Here is a 26,534-nt window from a genome sequence, read left to right on the forward strand (position 1 = left end):
CTCCAATTTCACTCTAAATTCACCGTTTTCTGTTATTCACTCCTCACATCAAAAGTAAAAACTTCCACTCGATTTGTTTTTTTTTTCTTTTTCGGAGAGTAGAATATCAATGGTTTTAAAAATATGTCCATAAAAACCTTAGACGGTTTAAGATAGCGCAACAGACAAAATTGTATCAAAATCGAAATAATACATTTAATTTGGCGCAATACACTATGTCAACTTTGATGGCTGTCATCATGATTTTTTTTTTTGAGCGGTTGATCTAAATTCTGCCTTGAACTCTCTACAACAACATTGGTGCCAAGTTTCAAGCTACTACCTCTATTTGAATTTTTTTTTTGGTTTCATCTCATCTGCTTCAGAACAATCTACTTTGAAGTAATAGCGATCAGTATCACCTGAGCTACCACTTGGTATGAAAAGTTAGTTTGCAGGCACAAACCCTTGTTTGTCAAAGAAAAAGTCTGCATTTGCTAAGACTACGACACGCACCACTGGCACTGCTACAAGCGCCAGTGCCAGTGGTGCGTGTAGTAGTCTTGGCGCGCGCAGACATTTTTTATGACCAACAAGGTCTTGGTCACAACTAAAGTGGCCGTTTTTACGTAGTGAGTTTTCAAGTTTGAGACATTATAACTCCTGAACCGAAAATGGTACTGACCCTTAATTTTCTCCAAATATTAATTATATGTCAAACAAAATTTTGGAAACGTTTCAAGATAATCCCTTTGTCTCTCTTTGATTTATGCTGAATCAAGCATTTTCATGATTTTCCTTTTTTCAAAAAAAATATCAAAAAATGAGTGTTTTTCCTTAAAATCTCAATCCAGTTATCACAATAACCCACAAAAATGGTATCAACTTGTAGACAATTTTATTCTCTTTCATATGACATCACATTTGTTGAAATCTAATGTTTCTATCGAATTCTATCATTTAAATAACAAATCGAAACAGTCGAATAACAGTCGAAAGCGCTCGATGGAGACGGACGTGCCGCCATGGCTCTCTTGATTCTGCAGCCACCGCCCTTTTCCCTCACCACCACTTCATGGATTATTTTCTGACTCTTCCTGCATAACTTTTCACCTTAAGCCGAAAAGTAACTTTGGTTTCAACCTGTTTCGACGAAGCTTTGAACATAAGCTTTGAAATTCACCAAAACTGGAATTTATTTGCAACTTCTGAACGCGCATTATCAGTGCAGATGGCGACCCGCCTTACCCGAGCTACCAGTAAAGACCGGACTGTTCCCACCCACGCCCCGCAACCCAGCCGTGCCGACGGCGGTCAGTCTCACTCAAGGAGCGATGACGGCAATGACGGCGATGACTTGACCTTGGCGGACATACAACAAAGTATAACTCGTTCTTCCTCTACAGTTTGCGCAAAACTTGACGTTCTTTCGCGAGAGGTTGCTTCAATCAACACCAAACTGTCAGAGCTAGAAGACTCCGTAAGCATGAACTCTGACAAGATAATAGAGATTGAGAACAAGAAACTTCCAGAAATGGAAAGCAAGATGGCTGCCGAAATTACCAAGCTCCATAACAAGCTCACGGCAATGGAGATTTACTGCCGTCGCGCAAACCTGCTCTTTTACGGAGTAAAGGAAACGCCAAACGAAAATGTTGAGCGCACACTTCGCGACACGTTTTGCTACCTCGGGATAAACGCAGATGATGCCGCCAATATTGCCCTCGTGAACGTTCACCGGCTCCCCCGACGCGACAACGCCAACGCTGCTTCCGGCCAGGCCAACGGAGCCCCATCTGGAGACCGTGTTCCACGAGCCATAATTGCAAAGTTCGTCTACATTCGCGACAGGGATCGTGTTCTTGAATCGTTTGACCAGCGCCAGCGCCAAAACAGCCAGCCGCGAGCCAACACCGGTCCCGGTCAGGAATCTCGACGGATCACGGTCCGCACGGATCTGCCCCCTGCCCTCAAAGCCAGGAGAAGCTTTCTCGCGAAAACGGCCTACGACCTCAGAAAGCAAAAAAACGCTTCTACCAAGATACACCTAGCTGGCACAGAAGTACTCCTTAAATGGAAAGAAAAAGGCTCTGCGACTTGGAATCTGTACCGTGACTGAAACTGAAAGCCGCGAGTCTCATGCGATCTTCAGCTCCTATGTGCGCCTTTAAGTTAAAATACCTCTTGCGACTTGATTGGTAAGCTTTAGTACCCATCAAAGCTCTTATCAGTTACATTAGTGTTTCTTTCTTCCAAAGTACCCGTTATTACCCATTATTATTGTTATCACCTCTGAGTTACAATTCCGAATCCTTTTACCAACTACGTAAATTTATTCTCACTGATATAGCACCACTCGCAAATTTCAAATAGCTACCACGAGTTGTGTTCGTTCCTTTTCCTTCTTTTTTGTGTCATGTTATTCAAACAAAGCACTCAACAATTATACTAAGTGTATGAGGCCGATGCAGCGGCTCACACAGTCAATTATTCATTTTGGTTGAATTGATTTTAAATATAAACAGTGCGCTCATTATACGTTTATGGGATTGAATGGCAATGATTGAACTCGGAAGTTTACTGCAGAACAGATTTGGTATATATATTGATTGGAAGTAAGCGTCTTCCTCTACATTTTCTTTCTTTCTTCTACATCTGCTCTAATATTCGGCAAATGGAAAATTGTTTTTCTCGTAATCTTAGACTACCATATCCAGCATGAGATGGCTTGTACTATGCTACGACTGGAACTTAACCTCTGACTTCATAACACGTTTAAATTATGTGATTGAAAAGTAATGATCTAATTTACTGTTCAACAGATTTGGTCTGTTTACTGGTAGAAAGAATGTTTCTTAATTCCTCTATTTTTTTCCCATTATGTCCCAATACTCGGCTTTTGGAGAAAAAACATGTAAAATGTGATATGCTTTTTATCGCAATCTGTGATTATAGTATATCCGACATGAAATAGTCTGTACTGTGTTATGACTGAAACTATTATAACCTTTTGTCTTTTTTCTTCACAATTCCATGAAAATGATAACAAAATTATAATTTACACGTGATGCGAAAAGAAGTAAATCGCAATAATGTCTGTACTTTGATTGCAAAGGGATTTTTCAAGGGTGAGGGAGGGAGGGTGGCTGCGGGTAACATCTGGAGAAAACGGTCTAAAGAAGACATGTATGTAAGTAATTTTTTATTGATTATGTATCTTTCTGTGTGCTTTAAGTACGCACACGACACAGCAATTGATTTTCATTTCAACTTAGATTTTGTTATGTGCTCAGCAGTGTTTGCATTTTGCCTTGACATACATTCCATGTACGCAACATCAAAATCTGTCTTACCTGGATATATTAATTTGATTTTTCACAATTGTGCCAAGTGCATACTTATGAACGTACGTATAACCACTCGTATGTTTAGATTTGAACTGAGAACTGTATTACCATATCCACTATGTAAAGAACCAGTATTCGGTATACCTTTTTACATTGTTCTATGCACGCTCACAGTGCTTTCTCTCCTGGCGAAATTCACAAAAATTTACATAACAGTGTTATTGAACTTCCTATTGTGTATGCAAAAATGTGTTATGCCGGTGCTCTCGACCGCTATCAATTTGTCATCAGCTTTGAGCAATCTGTCATCCTTGTGTATCCAAAAATGCATTATTCTGGTGTTTTTGACCTCGCAAATCAATTCACTACCTGTTCTCAGCTATTTGTTATTGTACATGCAAAGACGTGTTACCACGGTACTCCCGACTCCTCTCAGTGATTTGTTATCAATGTTTATGCAAAAATGTGTCATCCCGGTGCTTCTGACTCCTCTACGTAATTTGCCTTCTACCCTCCGCAAACTGTTATCATTGTGTAGGCATAAATGTGTTGCTATGGTGTTTTTGTTCACCCCCAATTATTTGTTGTCTGTTTGCTCTGGCATTCGCTTCTCTGAACTCTTCAATGCAATTCTGGCCTCATATAGCCTAGCAACAACCTCATTCCATACTTACTATACTGGTGCAGTTACCTTTGAATTTTTGGCATGCATTGTTTTATGTATGGCCATTGGACATTCTTTTCCCATATATTATCAGGGTGAATGTTCTCACACTTGTCTCCCTATAAAACCAAGCAGCAGATGTGTTTTTAAGAAGTTATTTCCTGTTTACAGCCTGTCTTCATATTCACCTGCCTTGTATCAGTCACAATGATGAATTCAAATACTACTGTAAACTCGAATGCCGCATCAGTTGCCACCCTTTATCCTCACTCATTTGCTGATATGACACCAGTAATTTCAGTAGACAGCGAAGAGGGTGAGGATTCCGACATCGTCACTTTCTTAAATATGCAAACTCCTGAATTAAGACTGGATTTTGACTGTAGCGATACAGCAGTCCAAAATGTATTCACTCACTACCACACAGAGGATTAGCTTACTTCACTCACTCATACCGACGAAAATCAACTGTTTATTTCACATTTTAATATCAGAAGCTTAAATAAAAACTTTGATCAATTTCTTTCTTTTGTGAGTATATTAAAATCCAAATATAATATTATCGGGCTCAGTGAAACTTGGTTGAAGGAGACATCACCCTCTTCGCTGCTTACTATAGACGGTTTTAAACTCATAACAAATAATAGAACATGGAAGAAAGGTGGGGGAGTCGGATTTTATGTGTCACAGAATTTAGACTGTGTCTTCTTAGAAAAATACAGCGTGATGTCAGATACATTTGAGAGTGTATTTATCGAGGTCAAAACTTCAAACAAAGGTAATATTACAATTGGGGAGATTTATCGACCCCCAAGCTCAAACCCTGCTGAATTTTTAGAGTTATTCTGCGGCCTTATCTCGAACACTTACTTTGACAGTAAGACATGTTTTGTCATGGGTGATTTTAATCTCAATCTCCTTAATTACAGTGATAATCCCTTATGCGCAGATTTTCTTAATCTTATGTTGTCGAAATCATTTATTCCCCTTATAAGGAAACCGACTCGAATAACTGATGATGTATCTACTCTTATTGACAACATTTTTGTAAATGATTCATTTTCTGACATTACATCTGGCATAATAGTTTCTGACGTTACTGATCATTTCCCAATTTACGCCCTTGTGTCCAGTTTTATGACTGCTAATGCTTCTCACACCCATAACCCAGGTATTCGTGTAATGTCGGAATCCAACCTTAATAAACTTAGGGAGAAATTAAGTTCAGAGGATTGGTCCACCGTATACAGTCAAAGCGACATTGATTTAGCCTTTGAAAATTTTATGAATATTTTGATTGCTAATTATGATTCTTGTGTTCCTCTCCGAAGACCTCACCATTCTAATTATAAAAAAGTACCACGACAACCATGGGTTACAAAATCTCTTCTCAGGTCCATTAACCGCAAGAATAATTTTTTTCATAAGTATCGTAAAGATCCATCCCCTTTAAACAAATTAAGATATGTTCGTTATCGGAATATATTGACATCCATAATACGTATAGCCAAGCGAAATTATTTTTCCCGACAGTTTGTTAAATATAAATCTGATGTGAAGAGTACGTGGAAGGTGATTAATGAGGCGCTCAAACATAAAAACAATACTGATCCTCCTAAATATATTTCAGTGGACGGCCGCCAGATTAACGACCCGGTCAATATGGCGGAATCTTTCAATGATTATTTTGCAACTCTTGGTCCACATCTTGCCAGTAAAATCCCGAAATCATCAACTGAATTTTATAGATACTTAGGTAATAGGAATTCTCAATCAATATTTTTTGAACCTATTGCTGAAGAAGAAATTATAGATATTATTAAGAATTTGAACGATAAAAAAAGTTCAGGATATGATGGAATTACAAATTTTCTTTTAAAAAATGTTTTAAACGAAATCATTACTCCTCTTACATACATTTTCAATCAATCCTTATTTAATGGCAAAGTCCCCAATAAGATGAAGGTCGCAAAAGTTGTCCCTATCTTTAAGAAGGGACAGAAAGATTTGGTGAATAATTACCGACCAATTTCTTTGTTGACTTCAATCTCTAAAATTCTCGAAAGGGTGGTTTACACACGATTATTAAAATTTCTCACAAATCATAACATTCTGTCGGATTCTCAGTTTGGTTTTAGAAAACATTACAACACAACCCGTGCTTTACTTACTTTTATAGACAAGGTAGCTCATGCTATAGATAGTTTTGAACATACAATTGGAGTTTTTCTTGATTTTTCTAAAGCTTTCGACACGATAGATCATGAAATCTTGTTTTATAAATTGTGTCACTATGGAATCCGCGGTACCCCCCTTAGAATGGTTTAAGAGTTATTTAACAGAAAGAAAGCAATTTGTTAATATCAATAGCCATGATTCGCAATTAAAGCCTATTTCATGTGGAGTCCCGCAGGGCTCCCTCTTGGGCCCACTTTTATTTATAGTATACATAAACGATCTTCCAAAATCATCGCAAATTTTGTCATTCATTTGTTTCGCCGATGACACAAGCTTGTTTTTTCACATCGAGACCCTAATGCATTAATAAATATGATGAATACTGAGCTCAGGTCCGTGCAATCCTGGATTTATGCGAACAAATTGTCCTTGAACATAGAAAAAACTCATTATATGGTATTTAGTAATTCTTTGAATGTTGTTCCATATGATATCAAAATAAATGATTTATGTTTAAAGCAGGTTAATAACACAAAAGTTTTTAGGGCTTTGGATTGACCAAGAATTATCCTGGAAAACTCATGTTAATTTTGTAAGTAAAATTTTGTCTAGAAATATTGGGATTTTGAATAAGCTAAAACATTTTTTTTCCTGTTCATATTTTGCAGAGTATATATTCTTGTTTAATATCTCCACACCTCAATTATGGAATTTTTGGCGTGGGGAAATGCAATTCACTCATTACTAGATTCCCTTCTCCGTATTCAAAAGCGTGCAATAAGAATCATAAACCACGCCGGATATTTTGCCCATACCAATTGTTTTTTCCATCAAAACAGAATTCTGAAAATTTCAGACTTATTTCATTATAATCTCGGAATTTTCATGTATAAACTAACAACTAATGAATTACCATCTGTTTTTATCCACATGTTCAAAAGGAATCGTTCTATCCACTGTTATCCCACTCGCCAGAGTGACGCCTATCACCTTCCCCGTACTCGCACTATTTTTGCAAAGAAGACAATTATATTTACTGGACCCAGATATTGGAATGATCTCCCTCTAGATATCACTTCTTCCTTATCTTTATTCACCTTCAAACGCAAATTAAAACAGTTATTACTTAGTGGATACACACTACCAAGCCTTTAGCAACCTTTTTATGCTCCCAGTCTTTTGTCCTTGTCCGCAGCACCAAGTTACTTAAGTTATTTCATGGTACCGATACATCTTTTAATAATACAGCATTGTTGTTATTCAAACACTGCGAGATTTGTATGCAGTCTGGTTTGTGCGATATCTATGTGGTTCATTAGTTTATTACTCATCTATTTTTTTGAACTGGTGTAATTTTAGTTGGTCAAGACAAACATATCCGTTCTCCGTGTAAAATTATATGCCTATGAACTCGGAAACCTACAGTTTTACAAGCTTTAAGCTTTTATGTAGGCCCCATCATATTTCTTATACTTACTAGTGACATTTTCATACGATGTGACCATGTACATTTGTGTCAAGTATATTTTCTTTTTCTTTTTCTTCTACAATCAAAAGACATGATTGTATATATTTTGTACTCTTGTTTTGTTGTCAATAATTTTGTAATGCCATCATTGAGAAAATGGAAATATGAAATAAATTTGAACTGAATTTGAACTGAAATTCAGTAAATATGGCGGCCATCTTGGACGCCATCTTGGATTTGGAGGCTTTCGCAACAAATTTTTTTGAGGTAGACCAGTGGAATGTTGTTTGTTACAATAAAAACTTGAAAATGGTCTACTTAGTTTGTAGAGAGAGTGCAACTCGACCTCTGTTTTTAGCTTTTGGCCCCCCGGTTATACGGTCGATTTATAGACATGGCAGGACGCGGGGAAAAATCGAAACGGCGTCGGACGCGGTAAAAAGTTTTGAACTGCTCAAAACTTTATTCCGCGGACAACCACGGGCGGCACATTTGGTAAAGACGTGCAAAACACGTGAAACACACCTGATAATCCGTGTTCCGGCAGTGATTAAAACGTGGGGAGACGTGGTAAGACGTGAGCAAAGACGCGAAAGTTTAGCGATCTGTCACGGGCTGAGCACGGTCATCTGACGCGTGTTACGCGTTGGTATCACGGGAAATAGCGTGTGTTTAGCGGCTTATCACTGACAAATGGATTTTCCGCGTACATACACGTGGCTGGACGTGGTTAGCTGTGCTTAGGCAGTGCTTCAGCAGTGGAACAGCCGCCAACGGCCATACCCCGTACAAAGCACGGCCAAACCAAAATTGACCAAAAAAATTACCACTTACGACCACGTCCACCAGATAACTTTTTGTACGTAATTTAGACGCGGAGTGCTGTTTGACCGGGGCTTTAAATCTCGAAATTATTTGATCCAGCGTTCACGCGGTTACCGCTGGACAAGCGCAGTATTTCTCGGGATTTGTATTGCGATGCTGATCGCGATAATAAGTGAGATTGTTGGTTTTTTTTGTCCACACGGGCAAAAATGTCGAGATTTCGAACACGCGACGCAAATATCGAGATTTGTATCCCGCTATTTCACGTACGTGTGAATCCCACTATCATATACTATATAGATTGACAACTCTATGTATAGATTTTTGGAATTTATTGTGGTCCTTTAGCTTAAAGACCAATACTCTGAAACCCCAAAACAAATTACACTGAACAAGGATGATGAAATAGGAGGCTCACATTCAGAAATGTAGCAATTTAATTCCATTACATCTCTAGCTTAAAGCATTTTGTAAAGATGGATTTTAAGTACAAATTTCAAATTGTATAAGTTTTTCGAAAGATAAACTCTCTGATATAAAAATATCCATATTCCACTATTATACGTAGTTATGATGAAATAACATGACAAACATAGCAGTTTGAGAGCGCTTTCTCAAACTGCTATGTCTGTCGGTTTCCGATCTAATTAATAGTAATTATGTGCAGAAGTCATAACAAGGAAACAGCACAGCTTGTATTCATCGACCAAGCTAATTTGTACAACTATCTATCCATGCGAATTAAATCGCATTTGAAAGATGTTACTGGGGAGGACACGTTTTTGCAAACAAATACAGTTTTAGTGTGATATCTTCCAATTTCTACAGTAGGTTTAGGAAGTTATACAAGCTTGTTTTGGGAAGGTACCACGTTGCCCGTTTCATATGTGATTGGCGGATAAACTAGGAACAAGGAGAAAAATTCAGACGTGTCCTAATCTGAGCTGGTATGCTCGGAACACTGCAAAAATGAAAACTTTTATGATATATACCTAACTCCCCTCCGCAGGAACACAGAGGAGTACTGTAGGTATTCAACCCCAGTTTGAAATTGTACACGAACTGCCAACTCCAACAGATATCTTGGAGATGATACGATAAGGCGTGCGCCAGCAATAAACCTTGCAAGACCACCATATGTGGTTCAATGATTTCATGATCATCATCTACTGTTTTCTCTGCATGCAGTAGTGCTAAACACTAATAATGTTGACCTCAGTTATAACGATAACAGTGCTGAGAAGAAGGGAATACTGAGATTACTGAGAATGAATCGTCTTTATGATACGATAAAAAAATAAAACTGGTCATTCTGCTAATGTTGATGGTCTTATAGACATTGCTTAAGAAACCAGTTTGGTACTTTTATTTGTATGTTTTTTTCTTTGTCCTTGAATATTTCTGTATTATTTAAAGAAAATAAATACAAGTAACGTGCGGTTACGAAACAAAACAAGAACAAGTACAGTTAATGATCCAGTACTCACGAGTGTTATGATCAATCAGAATGTTTAAGATATCACTTGCATTTTTACGATAGTAGTCATTATAGTTGCAGAAATTTCTAATTACCTTATCAGAATATGCGACAATGTTTATATCAACAGGTCACACAATTTGCACTACTTGAATATTCTGAATATCTTGAATGTCTTGAACATCACAAAACCCTCAAGTATGCAAGTTACATCATCCAGATTTGGATTCAGCACGTTCAAAAAAGGGTAAAACTAAATATTCGGCGGACCCTAGTAGGCCTACAAGCTTCAGCCTTAGGTACCAAGACTAAGCGGTGGTAATCACGAAATTACATTAAAAAAACCCGAACAAACCTTAGTCTTCAAACCACTAAGAGGCTGAAACCATGCGTACGTCTTCGGTCTATGAGCGTCATCGTGTTAAAGTTTGTATACTTTTTGTCCATAAAATTTGTTCCAGCCTTATTCTTACAGACGACCTGTGGGAATTCGCAGACCAAACGTCGGAGAGATTGTTCCTGTATGGCAAACTATTTCAGCATAATTGGCAACAGAACAAGACCAATACTAGACGTCTCCGGTGAGTTCACAGCTTGAAACTTTGCTATGACATGTCGAATCCTCGTGGTATAGCCAGTAATTGATTTAACCTGGACTAACATAGATGCCTACAGTTCATTTGTCAATAATACTCTCCACGAAAATGGTGGAGACTTACAAAACAGGCAGAAGAAAGTAATTAGACATTATTTTTCACATAACATTAAAAATGCTTATAAATATATGTTTTCAAAACATTGAATACTCGAAAAAAACAGGCATCGTACCTGTATCACTGAATCCTAGTTTCAAGGAGCACTCCGGGTCATCACCGGAAAATGATTTAGGCTGTACTAAGGTATACACTTTATTTGCCAATAACACTGTCCACGAAAATGATGGAGAATTTAAAAAAGACAGATTAAAGTGATTATGACAATATCCTTTGCATGGCATTGCAAATCCGTTTTTTTTTTAACGTAGAATTTCAGTATATACTTTAAAAACAATTGATACTCGGAAGAACAAAAAACGAACAAACAAACACACAAACAAACAAACAAAAACACGAGAATCGTACTGTATCATTGTAGACCACTCCGGATCATCGGACTGTTTGAAATTGATTCTAATTGTGAAAACGTATAACTTTACTGGAGAACATTTTTCAAACCCAATTTGAATAAATTCATGTATGACGAATCAAGGTCTCATGAGCAGTTAACTAAAATTATGGACATCATGCATACCTTTATTCAATCTTATTCAAGCTTGTTCTATTTCTTTAACTTCTGAATAACAATCATGAGCAAGAGCGTCTCAGTTCATTTTGAATGATGGAAAACTTTTACATCTTGACCTACTCCGTGAGAACTTCTCAAGAGCCTGGTGTAATGCATTCCTACTTACATATACATCTTTCACATCTATGTACTTCAAGCTTTTTTCCATTATTTTCCTCCCACAGGGAAGAGCTGAGAGGGATAGGAATGAATGCAGAAGAGAACCTGCTGGCAACACGTCAAAATACTCCGCCAAATATTGGCCTCCCCTTCTACATTTCAACAAAGGTCGTAGTGAACAAAACGAAGCGACGTGTGCCATACTTTAATGCGACAGAAACATTTAGACGACATCTTCCAGATGTAAGTCCTTCTATGGAATTAGGAAGCGTATGAAGATTCGTTCTGCGCTTTTACCATTCCAATGATATAATTCGTTTGACGCATTGCTGTGGCCAGTATGATTCTGCAGCTGCCACTCCGGACGAAGACACGGATATGGCAAATGCACAATCTTCGAATAAAATCCGTACTGTGTTACTCCGCAAAATGATGTTCCGTTACCCAGTGTTTCCTGGATTATCATAGTCATGCGAACCTTCAGACTATCGAACTGTAACCATAGGCCTACCACATACATACATATATACACATCATAGACAGATTGTATTTGTGGTGTGTGTGTGTGCGTGTATGTCGAACATAAATATGTGGTTGCACACATATTTTTTATTATAAAATATGTAGAAGAGTTCCTTTCCAAAAGGTACTAGATCCATTTTTAATCAAATTAGACTGTTTGACGGAAATGTATTCATTTGCAGTAGCCCCATACGGTACACTCTTCAAAGTATTGCAATTCTCGCAAGAAAATGAAGAATTCAGGCAATGAAAAAGAAGTTTTTGGGGAAAAGGTGACAAAAGGGGAAAATCTATTTCTTTTTGTTCCAAAAGGCGCTAAATCTAGCAAGATCTAGACAGATCCCAGAGTAAGGCCAAGCTGGCTATAGCTTATGTGTAGCTGTCCAGACGACCCACGTAATACTTTATTATTTGCTGCGAAATGATTCATTTTTATGCATAAAATGACTTATTTGGAGAGGGGGGGGGAACAGGAGGAAAATGTAGAGAGACACCAAAGCAACCAAGAAAAAATACAAAAAGTCACATAATTAATCATTACAACAACATGTACTTGTTGTACATCACTTTGTTAATTTTTTTTCCAGAAGGTGCTAAGTCCTAAGAATCTAAACAACATCAATTCTTTAAAAAAAAATAAAATTCAGTACAGTCACATAGATTTTTCCCAGGCACATTTTATTTTTGCCATTATAGGGTGCTATCATAGGACACAACGTAATTGCATGAAAACTCTTAAAAGCATGCATGCAAAAAAAAAAAAAAAAAAAACAATCTGGGTTTTTCTCGTTACCACCAAAGATGGGTTGGTCTCGAAAACGCCATGCTGTGCAGCGCCAACAAGAAGGTTTTTATTTTAATACACCTTGGGCCTTTGTCAGTGTAGTATACAAAACCTTCTTGTTGGAACTACAGATGGCGTATTCGAGACTCCTTCTTCTTATAATAAAAACATTCGAAGTTCCATATAATATTATGACACATATATGCATGTGTGTGTATTATGTGTAACGTCAAATGAACAACTTTCGGTAAGGGAAAGTATGCTTTTTTTTTAATTGTAAACCTGTTTTCATAGATGGTTTATTAGTATTTACGTCATATTGAATCTCTTTTTAATGCTCGATGCAGGACCTACCTGTTTTGAAAGTCCACGGTGTTGCGTATAGCTAATGTATTAGATTTACTTTTTGCTTTAAACCATCTGCGTTGGGATTACTATTTTTTCTTACCTGCCATTTTTTCTTTATGATGGGTCCCCCCATCTTTCTAGAAAATGTTGAGTCTCGTTGGAAGGAATCAAAACTTGCATGGAACTCGAATGATGTTGGATGAGCTGGCGATATGATTATTCCTCTATCTTTTTTAACAGCCGATGAAAGTTGAGTTGAATTCAGGGTAACTTAGTCAGACGCTTTATTTGATTCTATTGTAATAACACTTTTCAAGTTGAACGTAAATAAATGATTTTCTTTATTTGAGCTCGTGTGTGTCTGTCATCATGTCTCTATTTTTCTCCCCATTCCTCTTTCAGACAAATGATTATAATCAAGTCCAATGTGTTTTCACAAATGACTTGATTCCTTTTTTTTTTCTTCTTGCATTCTCATTTTTATCTGTCAGGTATCACCGTTTAAAGGACAAAGGTACAGAAAATGTGCGGTAGTTGGAAACAGTGGAATTCTTCGAAATAGCAGATGTGGGAAAGAAATTGATTCATTTGACATGGTCTTTAGGTAAGATTTATTCCTATTTGGTAACCATATTGTGACAAACGAAGATGTTGTTAACTCTTCATGTGCCATTGTGTAAACCATCTGTTTGCCACATTATTCTGAGTTTGCAACGTAGTCGTGCTCTGGGAAAATGTTCTGTTTTTTAAAATCTACGTAACGTTATGATAAAGTTGTACAGAAAATGTCAAGTTTTGCTTTGATTTGAATATATAATTGTATGACAAATCTATGGTTGCTTTTCTTTCAGGTGACCAGTAGCTACATTGTAGAGAAATGACTTTTGCACACAAAACAGTGACAGAAACCAAGAATTTACTCTCAGACCAGTAGTGAATACCCCTCGATAGTCAATTACCACATAAAGTGAAAACTACATGTGGTAGGAATTGAATCGCGAGAAACGAATTCATTGTACAGCAACATTTGGCGATTTAACGATCGGTTTGGGCGGGTGTACGATCGGTTTGGGCGGGTTTGTGCGTTTGAGCAGAATATGCGAAGTTTGCACGACCTCGACTGACTCAGGCGTGCGAACGTGGCACATAAAGAGTTAATGACAAAAACTGTGTGTGTGTGTGTGTGTGTTACAGATTGATTTTATTCTATTCTATCTATTAAACCTAGAGAGGGGATTGTAAACAGTATCATGTGATGCGCAGGAAACAAACAAACAAACAAACAAACAAACAAAAAAACGTTCACACACAGTTGATTCTGACAGCGCCACGAATTCAATAATCGTACCATGATATATGATACATCCAGCCTGCGTAGGAACTGAGTTAAAATCGAGACGACAACGTAAAACTGTCAAAAACGTGTCAAAGATTTGACGAGAAAGCAAGTCCACAAATCTGCTTCACCATCAAGCATATCCCCATCCGACCCCATGGTTGTTTCAAAAGAGAATATCAATTCCAAAAGGAATAACTTTTGTATTTTTCCATAAGATGTCTACGTAGTCTGGACTCACTCACCTCAATGAAGAGATCATTCTACAATAATGAAACTAAGACGATACATAAATGCACCAGAAGTGGAAAATCATGTCAAAAAGAATAATTGAAGTAGATTCGTTCTTAAGTCGATTCCAGATTTGGAGGGCATACTCCCTCAGTATTGGTACTTCTAATAAATTTCATATCCTATTATCTACTCCATTTCTTCATGAGGGTGACTTATATCCCTTCACCAACACTTTCTCCGTATTATGTTTTGACATCAGATGTAATGCTGCCCCTATTGAAAAATTTGCTGAAGACGCTGGGAGAAAAACGAACTTGACAACGTTTAACCCAAGTATATTTGTTACCAGGTAAGAGAAAAATACATGTACATGTAATCGACAGCCAACCAGATATTAGTCTAATCTTGTCGATACTTTCTTGAATCAATGTCTGTCCAATGGTAAACTTTGCTTCTAGCACTTGCACTGTTTCTTCTGCAACCAACACTTGTCTGACTTTGTCAGTTACACTATTATTTCGACAGTAGAACATTATTTCATTGAAAATAAAGTTCAAAGAGGAACTGCGGGATTGATGATTGCAAGGCATTCACTCTCTTTAAGCTGGATCAAGGGGAAAATCCGAGATAAGCTATCTTGATCAAGGAATGTAAGACCAAAGAAGGGTTCCACTTTCAGGCCTTTCGGCAGTTGACTTTCTGTTCTAAACGTAGAGACGTACAATGAAGTTACGTTATGCAATGACGGTAAAATTGGTGTGAAGTAAGCATTCGTTGATTGATACCTTGAAATAATCTGTCCAAAGTTAGGAGTGCTTAGCGTAATTCATATAATTTAAAGAATTCAACTTGTACAAACATGAATTGGAAGCCTGAACTAGAAACCTAAGCTTTCTTCACCAACACTGACCAAGGAATGTGAGATTCAAGAAGGATTTGACTTTCAGGCTTTTCGACAATTGGCTTTCCGTTTTCAGACGTAGAGACGCGCAATGGAGTATTGATATGCTATGTTCGTAAATTGGTGTGAAGTACACATTCCTTTGTTGATATCTGGAAATGATCTGACCAAATTAAGTTAGGAGCGATAGGCTAAAGTAATTTCTTTGAAAGAAATCAATTAAATACGAAGATGAAGTAGAAACCTGAACGGAGCTTTGTCACACAAATATTTCGTCGTCCCTCGGCTGTAGTCAATATTTTTGCTTTAAAGGACATTTGAAATGAGATCGACCAATTGCTCCTGTCGTGAGGCGATAAGTAATTTAAGACAGTATTATGCTAGTATCATGCCTGAAAAGACGACTTTGGTTCAACAAGATGACTCATCATAGACTGGTCACACAGAGATAAACAAATAATGATGACGAAGCAACGCTGACTTTCTGTCATGTTGACATCTTTTTTTTTTTTCCATCCACTGTCCACAAGTAACCACCCCCTATTGACAATCCTGCATCCCAGGTATAACAGTTTATCACAGACGGATGACTTGGACAGATTTAATAGCGATATGAGGCAGTACAGCGGTATTATCATGATGACCTGCTTTGGGGCTGCACAGTCATTCAACACATGCGCTGAATCGCTGGAACACAGAACCTTTACTGATCCAAAGCTGACCATTGCTCATCCAAGCGAAATTGTCAACTTGTGGAATTACTGGAAAAATATGAAGACACTCAAAAGACCTTCAACAGGTTTGTCGTTCCATTTCAGCAAGCAAGTCCATTTCCTAAAGCACATATTTTTGAATGTAACGCAGGTAGTTTATTGTTTAATAACATTGTTTTAATCGGTGAGTATCCCCCGATGATGACTGAGGTGATCATCATTACAGATACAAATGTTAGTATCGTGCTAATACTTGATCATGCTTATATCCTTACCTACGGATTTATGCAATTTTTGTTGATATGTATTTCTGTTTCTTTAACGAATTCTTTAATCCAACATGTTATTCAATGTAGAATGTAATTTGATGTAAATAATCATAGGCTGTTTTTATCACTTACAAGTGTACTCTATTTAGGAATATTGTTGACTGTTTTTATTCTATAAATCACAAAATATATTGAAAATCATGATGTTTTGTGGATGACGACGCTGATTGTCATCTTCGATGACGCATGTGTACCTCAAACTACTTGATCACACCCAGATCCCGTGTAAAATCAATGGCTCGACAAGCGCTTATTTCACAATATCAAATCACAATTTACAAACTCATGATCACTCCGATAAAAGGGTGACACAGTTACAAAAAGAAATCCTTTTACTCTCCCAATCCTCCCCTCACGCCCTCCAAATTCAAAATCCGATCACAAAAAGAATTTAACCGCCAGTCCCCCCCCCCAATCATATTATACCTCACAAAAATATCTATTCATAAAAAAAAAACCCTGGGTATGTGTCTCTAACCCCCAACCCCCTCCCCCCCCCCCCCACACACACACACACAATCCATTACATTCACCATAAAACCTACGTACCAAATCATTTATCAACTAGGAAAACACTACAATATACCAGCTGGAATTCTCTCAACCCACAAAACACCTCAAACCAAAGTTCATAATTGAAAAAAAAATAAATATATATATATATATATATATACACACATATATATATATATATATATATTCGATGTGATTCAAAAACACAAGCTGGCACTGTAAAATACACTGTCTGTGAAATTGAAATGAACCATGAAATAAAACTTGAAAGGAGATATGGGGCCTGCTTCACAAAGAAGCCAAGTCGATCCCAAAACCCAAGAATGACCAAAAAACAGTGTGTCTCCAATGCTGCCCCGCCCTCCAATGAAAATTAACAACACAAGACAAGACAAAAGAAAACAAAACAAAAATTATACGAACATTAATGACAATTTAAAGCAGGTCATTACCAAACCAACAAAACTCAACAGGGAAACCAGTGGCACACCTCAATTCCTAGCCAATCCTAATTTCTAAGTTCGACCCAAATTCCCCGCGAACCACCCCAACCCCAGAAAACCAATACAAAATGAAAAAAAAAAATCAGAAATGAATATTTCTGCAACATGACACCCCCTTTCCAGCCTATGTGACCTTAATGCAGTTTATAATGTTTGAGCATAACAATAGTTATGTGAAATTTATGACAGCAAAAACAAAAATAAATAAATAAAATAAAAATCGGATACGTGTACTGAAAAAAACAAGATTACATTGTCTTTTTTTCTCTCTTTTTATGTCTGCAGGATTTCTAATTGTTCATGAGTCGATACAGCTGTGCGAGGAAACACATCTCTATGGATTTTGGCCCTTCCCTTTGAAGCTAGACTCGACGGTTCAGCGTGTTCCTTATCACTATTTTGACACAAGCGTTCCTTCCCAGGCTCATGGCATGAATACAGAGTTCTCGATTTTCGTACAATACCACGAGCTTGGCATCATTCGCATTCACATAGGAAAGTGCTGAATCGTTTCACATATTAGTATATATTCAGCAAAAAAGAAGAAGAAGAAAGTAAACACTTTTACGTGTTCACATTTTTCATAGAAGGTTTTGATTAAAGTCAGTGTATTATAATATACCATATTACAGATGAAAATCAATGTATCATAATACACCATATTACAGATAATTTATTTGGCTATCAACCTAATAGGTTGATACAAAGAAAAACTTTATGCTTGGAGTGAACACATTCATTTTTGTCCTCCAAGTCACAGAAGTAAAAATTGCAAAAATTAGCATGATTTTTTTTTTCAAGTGCAAATACCCTTAAAGATAACAATGATAACAAAAGTTTTTAGAATTTATCTTAAAAGTTTAAACAATATTGTTTAAAACAATGAGAGACATGAATGACATAGCAAAAATAAGTTTCCGTTTTCTTTATCTCTTTATAACCTCAAACACAAATTAAAGTGGGAAACTAAAGGGGATAATACGAATTTTATATCAACTCAAACGTCACATGACATAGGGAGTAAGGCACAAAAATGATTAAATGAACACTTTATCTTTATCTTGTTCTTTTAATTTAGTAATTCAAGAATTCATGAGACAAATTCGAGAACCAAATATTATTTATAATTTTCCTAACTTGAGAAACCAATTCAAATTCTTACCATATTTGTTAATATTGCCTCTTTTCTCACTTTCATTTGAAATTGGATTTGACAGAAGATTCTTCATTTTTCGTCATTACTTTTAATTTTGATCTTTTGGGCTTCAAACATAATTATAAAGATCACAGATTTGTTTTTGCTATTTCATTCATGTTTTTTATTGAGTTAAATTTGTCTTTTATTCCTATTGTTTTGTGGAAGAGCACTTGCGCATGAATGACATTGTTCATTTTTGCAATTTTTACTTTTGTGCCTTAGAATAGAAAACAAAGATGATCACTCATGCGTAAAGTTTCTTTTTTTTTCATGCTTTGACTTTTTATAGCCAAATTATTACCTTTCCTCTGGTATACGTGTATAATACATTAACTTTTAGCCAAATAGTCTATGAGAAAATAAATATTAACTTGAAAAAAGTGTTCACTTTCTTTTCTTTCCTTTTCTTTTTGCTGAGTGTATATATATATATATATATATATATATATACATATATATGCCACAAGAGACTTTATATTATTAGCACGTGTGTGGGCCCGTGTGTGTGCGTGTAATAACCCTGCATAATAACATGATCAGATGTAAAAATCATCGGATAGCATTCTATAAGGTCAGATGGAGGAAATTTTTCAGCTTTAGAAGGCTTTGTTACTTATTAAAATTCGGAATCTTCATTTCAACAAAAGAATGATCTATCATTCTTTCTTGTTTATCTTCTATCTTCACAACATGTAATAAGTTTCTCTCTCACACACGCACTTTCTCTCTTTACTTTCTCCTCTTGCATGAAAGCAAATTAGTGTATGGATTTGTTCAGTGTCTTTTTATCGGGTAGGTTTAGTTATAGGTGTCCATATCTTAGTTTCTTTTGTATTTCCGTTTTTTCTGGTAACATAGTATCAATCATATGATTTGTTGTATTACGTGTGGGGAAATGCACCCAACAAGCACTTCCTTTTAGCATTTCTCTCCATAGTACGCATTTCCACATACTTAGAATATTCATTATGTACTGTGACGTAATCTATGTATTCAATTTCTGTAAAATAGCTATATGTTTCTGTTGGAAATGGAAAAAAAATGAATTAATGAATAAAAATGAATGAGTGATTGGCAATCAGACAATTCAAAGTGCCACTTTTTGAAAAGGGCCTTCATTGCGTCTGGTGTATTGGTTACTTCCTGGCAACTCCAGTTGAGAGATATTTTGAGAGAAGTACAGTATATTCCTACTGGAAATACCTATTCACGCAACTTTTCGTGGGTGTTGCCGTTCAGTGTCACATACTCTCACAATGTGTATTACAGGCGCATCTATGCATTTCAGTTTCAGAATGATGGCCTCTATTAAGTAGTTTCATATTCGGACAAGGAAAGATAAAACTCTGTATATCCCCCCCCCCCCCCCCAAAAAAAAAAAGAAGAAAAGAAAACGTTAATGAATGTTCGTGGAGAAAGTGATGTCACTGGTATCACTTCGTCGGCCTCATGCCAAAAGGGCCTTAACACCCTAGACTTTGTACACTATTAGGGCCCTTTTGGCAAGAGGCCGACGACTTGATCCCATCATCTCCTCCAATTTATAGCTTTAACCGATAACCTCAGATCAAGAATTTCCTATATGAATATCACGTCATCACCGATGGGTAACCCTAAATACAGCTAGCTTCACAGGCAGACAATTTAATCGCTTTCTGTGACTGGTTTTCTTGGAATATCTTCGACCAGGCCTGCTCTGACGAGGCTGTACCTCAGTTTGTTACATTATGGCAGAAAGAATAAACGATCAAGGACCAAGGATATTACATACATCATGTCTTCTAAAGACTGTTTTCTCCAGATATTACGAGCAGCCACCCCACCCTACACCTGAAAAAAAAATCACTTTGGGACTATTATCAAAATGATATAAGCGACATCGAATTCTACGTCTTTTTTCATTTCATGCAAATTATATGTCATCATTATCATAGAACTGTGAAATTAAAAAAACAACAACTAGAGATTACGAATGTCGATATGTAAAAACATGTAAGAATGTTATTTATAATAGATTAATATGTCATCAGAGAGTGAGCTTATATAGTGTAGGATAAATTTTGCTACATTGTTTAATGCAACATGATGACAAATCCTCAAACTGCCAGCACGCTCATGTTCTGATTTAAAGGTTCAGAGCGCAGGAGTATCACGTGTTGCCGTGTGTACATGTGTGTGAGTGTGAGAGTGTGAGTGCGTGTTGACTACTGTGTTAGTTTAAACAACTGTCTTGGAATGTGTTGTACTTTTACTTTTATCTTATCTAATGTTAATTGACATAGTTTTTGTTTTACTCTTTGGTGTTTTATTTTGTAACTTGACTTAATTCAACTTGTTAGGTATTGCTGGTCTTTTGCACAAGAACTGCTTTTCTGAAGCAAAATGCCGTTACTGAATAAAAATAACCGAACTGCCACTGAACTTAACTTTTTCGTGATGATAATTATTATTATGATCGTATATTTGTATTCCATGTCGACATTATCCTTTATTGTACCACAGACTTTACACTGTTTCTAAAACTTTTTTTTTGATAAAGACGATATATTATTATTATGATGAAATGAATATACATGAATACTCCATGATGGAGCACTTTTGTTTTATATTTTGGCTTATCGCTTAATGGTGATCTGACGCATCGTAGCCATCATGAAAATTTATGATTTATGCACAAAATCCCTTGGGTAGAAAGACAGCAAGAAACTGGGATCTCTTTGTTTGTTGTTAATTTACATTTCCTGCCTTTTGTTTGGCACTTACTTTTGATTGGTGAAGAGTGAATGTGTCTAAGCATTAACCTTTTTAAGTGTTCGGTTTGTTTGATGTGCTCTATTTGCATCAACTGTCACATCTATTATGCCACCTCGAAAGCATGATAAAGTGGCCTTACACCTACTATCATCTGGTGTATGATTGAGTTTCCTTGATTAAAAAAGAATAAGGGAACAAAAACCAGGTTAATGTATAATCAGGCCTCAGCATGAAAAGAGTTAAGAGAAAGCCAGTTTTACACTATGGATTATGGTCAATCTTTTGGCTTATTGACCTTTAAAAAGGTAGTTAAGGTTACAAATGTAAACAAATGGGTGAAGAAGGTGGCGATGGCAAACCATGAAAAGTGGCGGAAGAGAAATTCTTGCTTTAAAGAACAAAATAGGAAACATCACTACACAATGCGATGGTCAAGGTCTGCGTATTCAATTTAGATCAATCTATTTACTGTCAGATTATGTGCATGATCTAATGACCGCTAATGCCCACAGTAGCCTGGAGAAAAAAAAAAGACAATTGACTGCTGGTGATTTGAAAGAGAGGGAGAGAGAGGGAGAGAATCTTCGTTGAGACTCTGCGGAGAGGTAACGGCATTGGCGAGTCAATGAGCAATGAGTGAGGAGCGCCCTCTACATTAACTTTTAAGTCCCTATATCTTTTCTACCTTGAGGCTAGTATATGTACAGAGTCAACACAATCACCTAATGACTAAACTACACAAGTACAGATGAAACTATGAGTAATGCATCTATCGTAAGCGAAATGGCAACCGGATAAGAACATACGGTTATAAAAGAGAAGTTGTGAAGCTTATATCCAGCCAAACGTGCATGAATTTTAAAAGATTCACACTGCACCACCGTGCGTCGTTGAAACGAACTGGTGTCATTGTTTTCTCTTCTTCTTCTTCTTCTTTTTTTGCAGAATATCGTTCGATAGCTTGACTTTTAACATTTCCTTTTTCATCAAGGTGACATGGTGATTGGTCAAACTCATTCTTTTTCACTTACAGAAATGGAAATGAACCGAAGCAATTTGAATGCAATCATTTACTAGACACAGTCATGTTTTGTGCAGCCGTCATCATGATGGTATATCAGTTTGCGGACAGGGGATCAATGTCAACTTATCTTATGCATTATGATACATGTTACACGTATCACTTATCATCCATGTTTGGTTAAATATGAGCTTTTAGTAATTATTAAATTTCATGATTTTAACATTATCGTCAGTTTGAAAAAAAAAAGAAGGATACTGCAACACATTTGAAAACAAAATTCTCCAGCTTGTGATTCGGAATGCTGAATGAGACGATTGTTGCACGCAACTGATTAAACAATTGCCCACATCGACGTAAAATTGTAATAATGATGATTACAATGATAATTGCATTTATACGGCACTTTTTATGGGTGTTTCTAAGCGAACAAATAAGCAGTGAATTAATCAGTGTAGACATGACAAAAGAAATCATGGGCATACATACTAGGCAAGGATTCGAACCTACGACCTCCTGGTATCCGGACAGGCGTCTTATCCACTAGATCAGGATATCTTAGGTTCGAATCCTGCCCAAGTATGTATGACCATGATTTCTTTTGTCATTATACTACTAGACCACTTATCAATTCAGTGCTTGTTTACGTCGATGTAGGGCAATTTGTTAAGCAGTTGAAATAAAAACAACTTGACGGAAGAATTTTATGAATTTGAACCGAGGCGATTGTTGTTCAAATCATCAGTTTACAGAAAATTAGCACAGCCCTTGAAAGAATGGGTGCACGTCACGAGACCGACACCCACGAGTCATACAGCCTACGAGTTATACAGCTCACGAGTTATACAGCCCATGAGTTCGACACTGAGCTAACAAGGCCTACGAGACCGACACATTAACCCCGTGTTGTATCTGTCGAACTCGTGGGCTGTGTTAACCTAGTGTCGAACTCATGGGCTGTGTGACTCGTGAGCTGTATAACTCATGGCCCTTTTTTCAATGTTGAACTCGTGGGCTGTATGACTCGTGTGTGTCGGTCTAGTGGAATGACCCCGAAAGAACCCTACCCCGTTGCATGTCTGCTGTATACACATGTCATGAGCAGGGTATTTGAAGGAAAACAGTGTGGAGCACATTCTACACTTATATGATTGAAAACCTTAATAATCAAATATGGGGGACATAGACACTGGATACAGCGGATACAGCTTCCAAAAGCTAAGTTAAGTAATGTTTCACCCTTTCCTATTATCCTATTCACATTCATATGCGTTTTTATGCTACTTTACGTAACCCTGCATAGATAAAAACAACAAGAAGTCGCCAAACAATGGCTTCTAGTTGTCAAATGGCAGATTCTGAAAGAGCAAAGTCTCGAAAGATCAACCATTCTTACGAATAAAGAGGGAACAAGCGAGGGCGCTACCACCAACAGCGATAGGCGGCGGAGGCGGCGTAAAACACTGGTGATTTGAAAGCATTATCTCAATGCAAATAGATTTTCCTAACTCATTTAAATATCGGAAAGAAAGTCCCCTGTGCAATGAATAGGACACAAAACAGGATACAAAACCCTATAGCAACCATTATACCGTAAGAGGGAATACTGGATTAGACTAAAATTTTTGCACATCTGTATGCAAAAGCATCATCTTTTCAAAAGTTATGAGAGTTGAACGTGAAGAGTACTTGTGTAAAAGGTTATCTTAGTACATGTAATAAGAAAATGAACTGGAACCTCAAGTATACCTAATCCCTCAGATTTAGAATAGAAAGTAATGCTTGATTTAAAAAACAGAACTGCTAAAAAGACGATTTCCAAGTCATTTTAGGATCCCAAATTTTAGAATCAGAAGAATTGCTTTTTAAAAAGAAAATATAGAAAGCTAATATTTGATTACCTTTGCCCATTTTATCAATTATGAGTCCTCACGTAAAGTCTGGTCTAGAGACTTCTTATTGGTTTTTATGATGCACGGTAACATGTTACATGTGTCACGTTCCCAACAAACCTTATATATGTTTTAATGCCTTTGATTGCACCATTACATTTATCACAAACGCTGATCCCATTCAACAACCGGTAGGCAGATCCTTTAATTTCATAACGCCTATCGGGCACTGACAATAATATTCAAATAACAAGAAACAAACAGACAAAAACTCCTGCATATTTCAAGTTGATTTCGAACAACTTTGTAAGTTTACTTACAGATCAGTGAAGGTTGCACGTAAAAAAAAAAAAAAAAAAATTCTGGAAATAAATTTCCCCAAGTCTTGAATAAACGGCTACAGTGGGTTATCTTTACACGATCAAAGGTTCGCATAATTCCGGAGATGCATTTTCTGATAAACAAACCTTCGGAATAGCGAACCTTTGAAATAACGCCACGAATGGTGAGATTAACGAACCCTATTCCAATTTCATTTTTTGTGTGTGTTTTGGTTTTTTTTAAGGCTATAGGTATGGGCATTTGTGTGTCTTGGGATAATGAACCTTCGGAACAACGAACATAGGCTAACCCGAATAAACAGGCAATTAAGTCACAAATATGTCGCAAATAATATATGGCGTCGGGTAGCAATGGTGCCATTCTTAACAAGTCTGTGAATGATCACATATTACTTAATATTGGAGAGTATTCTAACAATTGCAGTGAGAAAAGAAATTACATGATGACATCTTCGTCAACTAATCGTTACAGTATCAGTCTCATTAACATAGGCCTAGGCTGCAAAATGCCAAGCAATCATAATTGTTTTTTAATTGTATTCCATAGTACGTGACGTGTACCGGATGATGCTTTGGAATCACCAGTGTTTTACGCCGCCTACGCCGCCTCCGCCACCTATCGCTGTTGGTGGTAGCGCCCTCGCTTGTTCACTCTTTATCTGATTTTGATTTTGATATTTATTTATTTCTGCAATTCCACGACAAGCGTAATATGCTTAAGTGCTTATTTACAAATTCAATGCAAATTGACCTCAGTGAAGGAGAGCGTCTGTCACTCCACTCGTGACACATAGGATTTTTGAAAAAGAATCGATAAACTTGATGAATACAAAATACTGACAATTGCTTGATCCAAATTACACGGTACATTAATGATAAAGGAAAATAATCTAAAGGTACAATCTAAGGGCGGGGGGGGGGCAATATATTGCAGAAAAAAGGCTGTATCCTATGAGCTATAAGGCCGCTATATGTCATATTATTTCTTGTGTGTGCTGTACCATCCACATTTCTTGATTTATTGGTTTACAAAAAATCGTATGGACCTGCATCATGGTGAAAATCAGACCCCTTTTGGTTTTTTTTTTTCTCTCTGGTAATGCTGCCCTAGTATTCCACCTTTCAAATGATCATGGGTCACAAGTTTGGTGGGGGTCATGTGTGTGCCGTATAAAGGTGGCGCTTCGAGACGGATATTGCTGAAATTTAGTACTCAGGTGTACTATCAAAACTTTTAGTGTAGTTCTTGAAGGAATGACATACATTCTCTCTTTTCTTTTGGTGAATAGTTTTATAAAAATTCAAAAGCCCGGATTTTCCCCTTTTCAGCTGTGATATTTAGCGGAATAATCATTGTAGACATTAGCTGCCATTTTGCCTTTTTGGTTAAACGGCGGCATCTACTTTAGGTATACCCTGAAACTGCACGTTGAAAATGTAAGTAATAATATTGATTATACAGCTTCGTCTAGTTGCCCCTTCTGTACAAGACCGCAGACGTTCAATGGTCACTGCCAGTGTTGTTAAGCATCGAAGTGATTATGTCCAGCTTATAAATTATACTACTGTAGCTTTAAAAGAAATTGTAGAAAACAGGGAGGTGGTTATTGAATGGAAATCCACGTCACCTTCAGTTCCTTCCAGACCCTTCCCTTTACCATCCTTCTCACCACCCCTCACCTGCTGTTCACTTGAGAACACAGGTTAACTTGAACATTTAACCAAAACGTTCGACTTTTCAAGAACATTTAACCAAAACGTTCG

At 36.9% G+C, this 26,534-nt stretch overlaps 2 protein-coding genes across 2 annotated transcripts in view; both read left to right on the forward strand.

Moving 5' to 3' along the window:
• The window catches only part of LOC139730622 (uncharacterized), a 64,618-nt gene extending 52,961 nt beyond the window's left edge, over positions 1-11,657 (forward strand). The window contains exons 4-5 of the mRNA XM_071641479.1: positions 10,400-10,519; positions 11,447-11,657. Coding sequence (XP_071497580.1) covers positions 10,400-10,519; positions 11,447-11,657 — 331 coding nt within the window. The remainder of the gene's footprint in view (positions 1-10,399; positions 10,520-11,446) is intronic.
• A 1,332-nt stretch (positions 11,658-12,989) lies between these two features.
• LOC139730621 (alpha-N-acetylneuraminate alpha-2,8-sialyltransferase ST8SIA3-like) lies at positions 12,990-18,353 on the forward strand. The gene is made up of 4 exons (XM_071641478.1): positions 12,990-13,639; positions 14,865-14,954; positions 16,070-16,305; positions 17,850-18,353. The coding sequence occupies exons 1-4, from the start codon at positions 13,629-13,631 to the stop codon at positions 18,068-18,070; spliced, it is 558 nt and encodes a 185-aa protein (XP_071497579.1). The 5' UTR covers positions 12,990-13,628; the 3' UTR covers positions 18,071-18,353.
• Positions 18,354-26,534: the final 8,181 nt, after the last annotated feature.

The sequence above is a fragment of the Diadema antillarum genome, unplaced genomic scaffold, assembly GCF_040938485.1.
Source record: "Diadema antillarum isolate AM-2024a unplaced genomic scaffold, OU_Dant_1.0 seq00000323_RagTag, whole genome shotgun sequence".
Taxonomy (NCBI): Eukaryota; Metazoa; Echinodermata; class Echinoidea; order Diadematoida; family Diadematidae; genus Diadema; species Diadema antillarum.

Excerpts from the sequence above, each read along its gene's own strand:
- LOC139730621 (XM_071641478.1), top strand. Across the intron at positions 14,955-16,069 it reads CCAAGTATATTTGTTACCAG|GTATAACAGTTTATCACAGA; the intron begins GTAAGAGAAAAA and ends CCTGCATCCCAG. Across the intron at positions 16,306-17,849 it reads ACTCAAAAGACCTTCAACAG|GATTTCTAATTGTTCATGAG; the intron begins GTTTGTCGTTCC and ends TTATGTCTGCAG.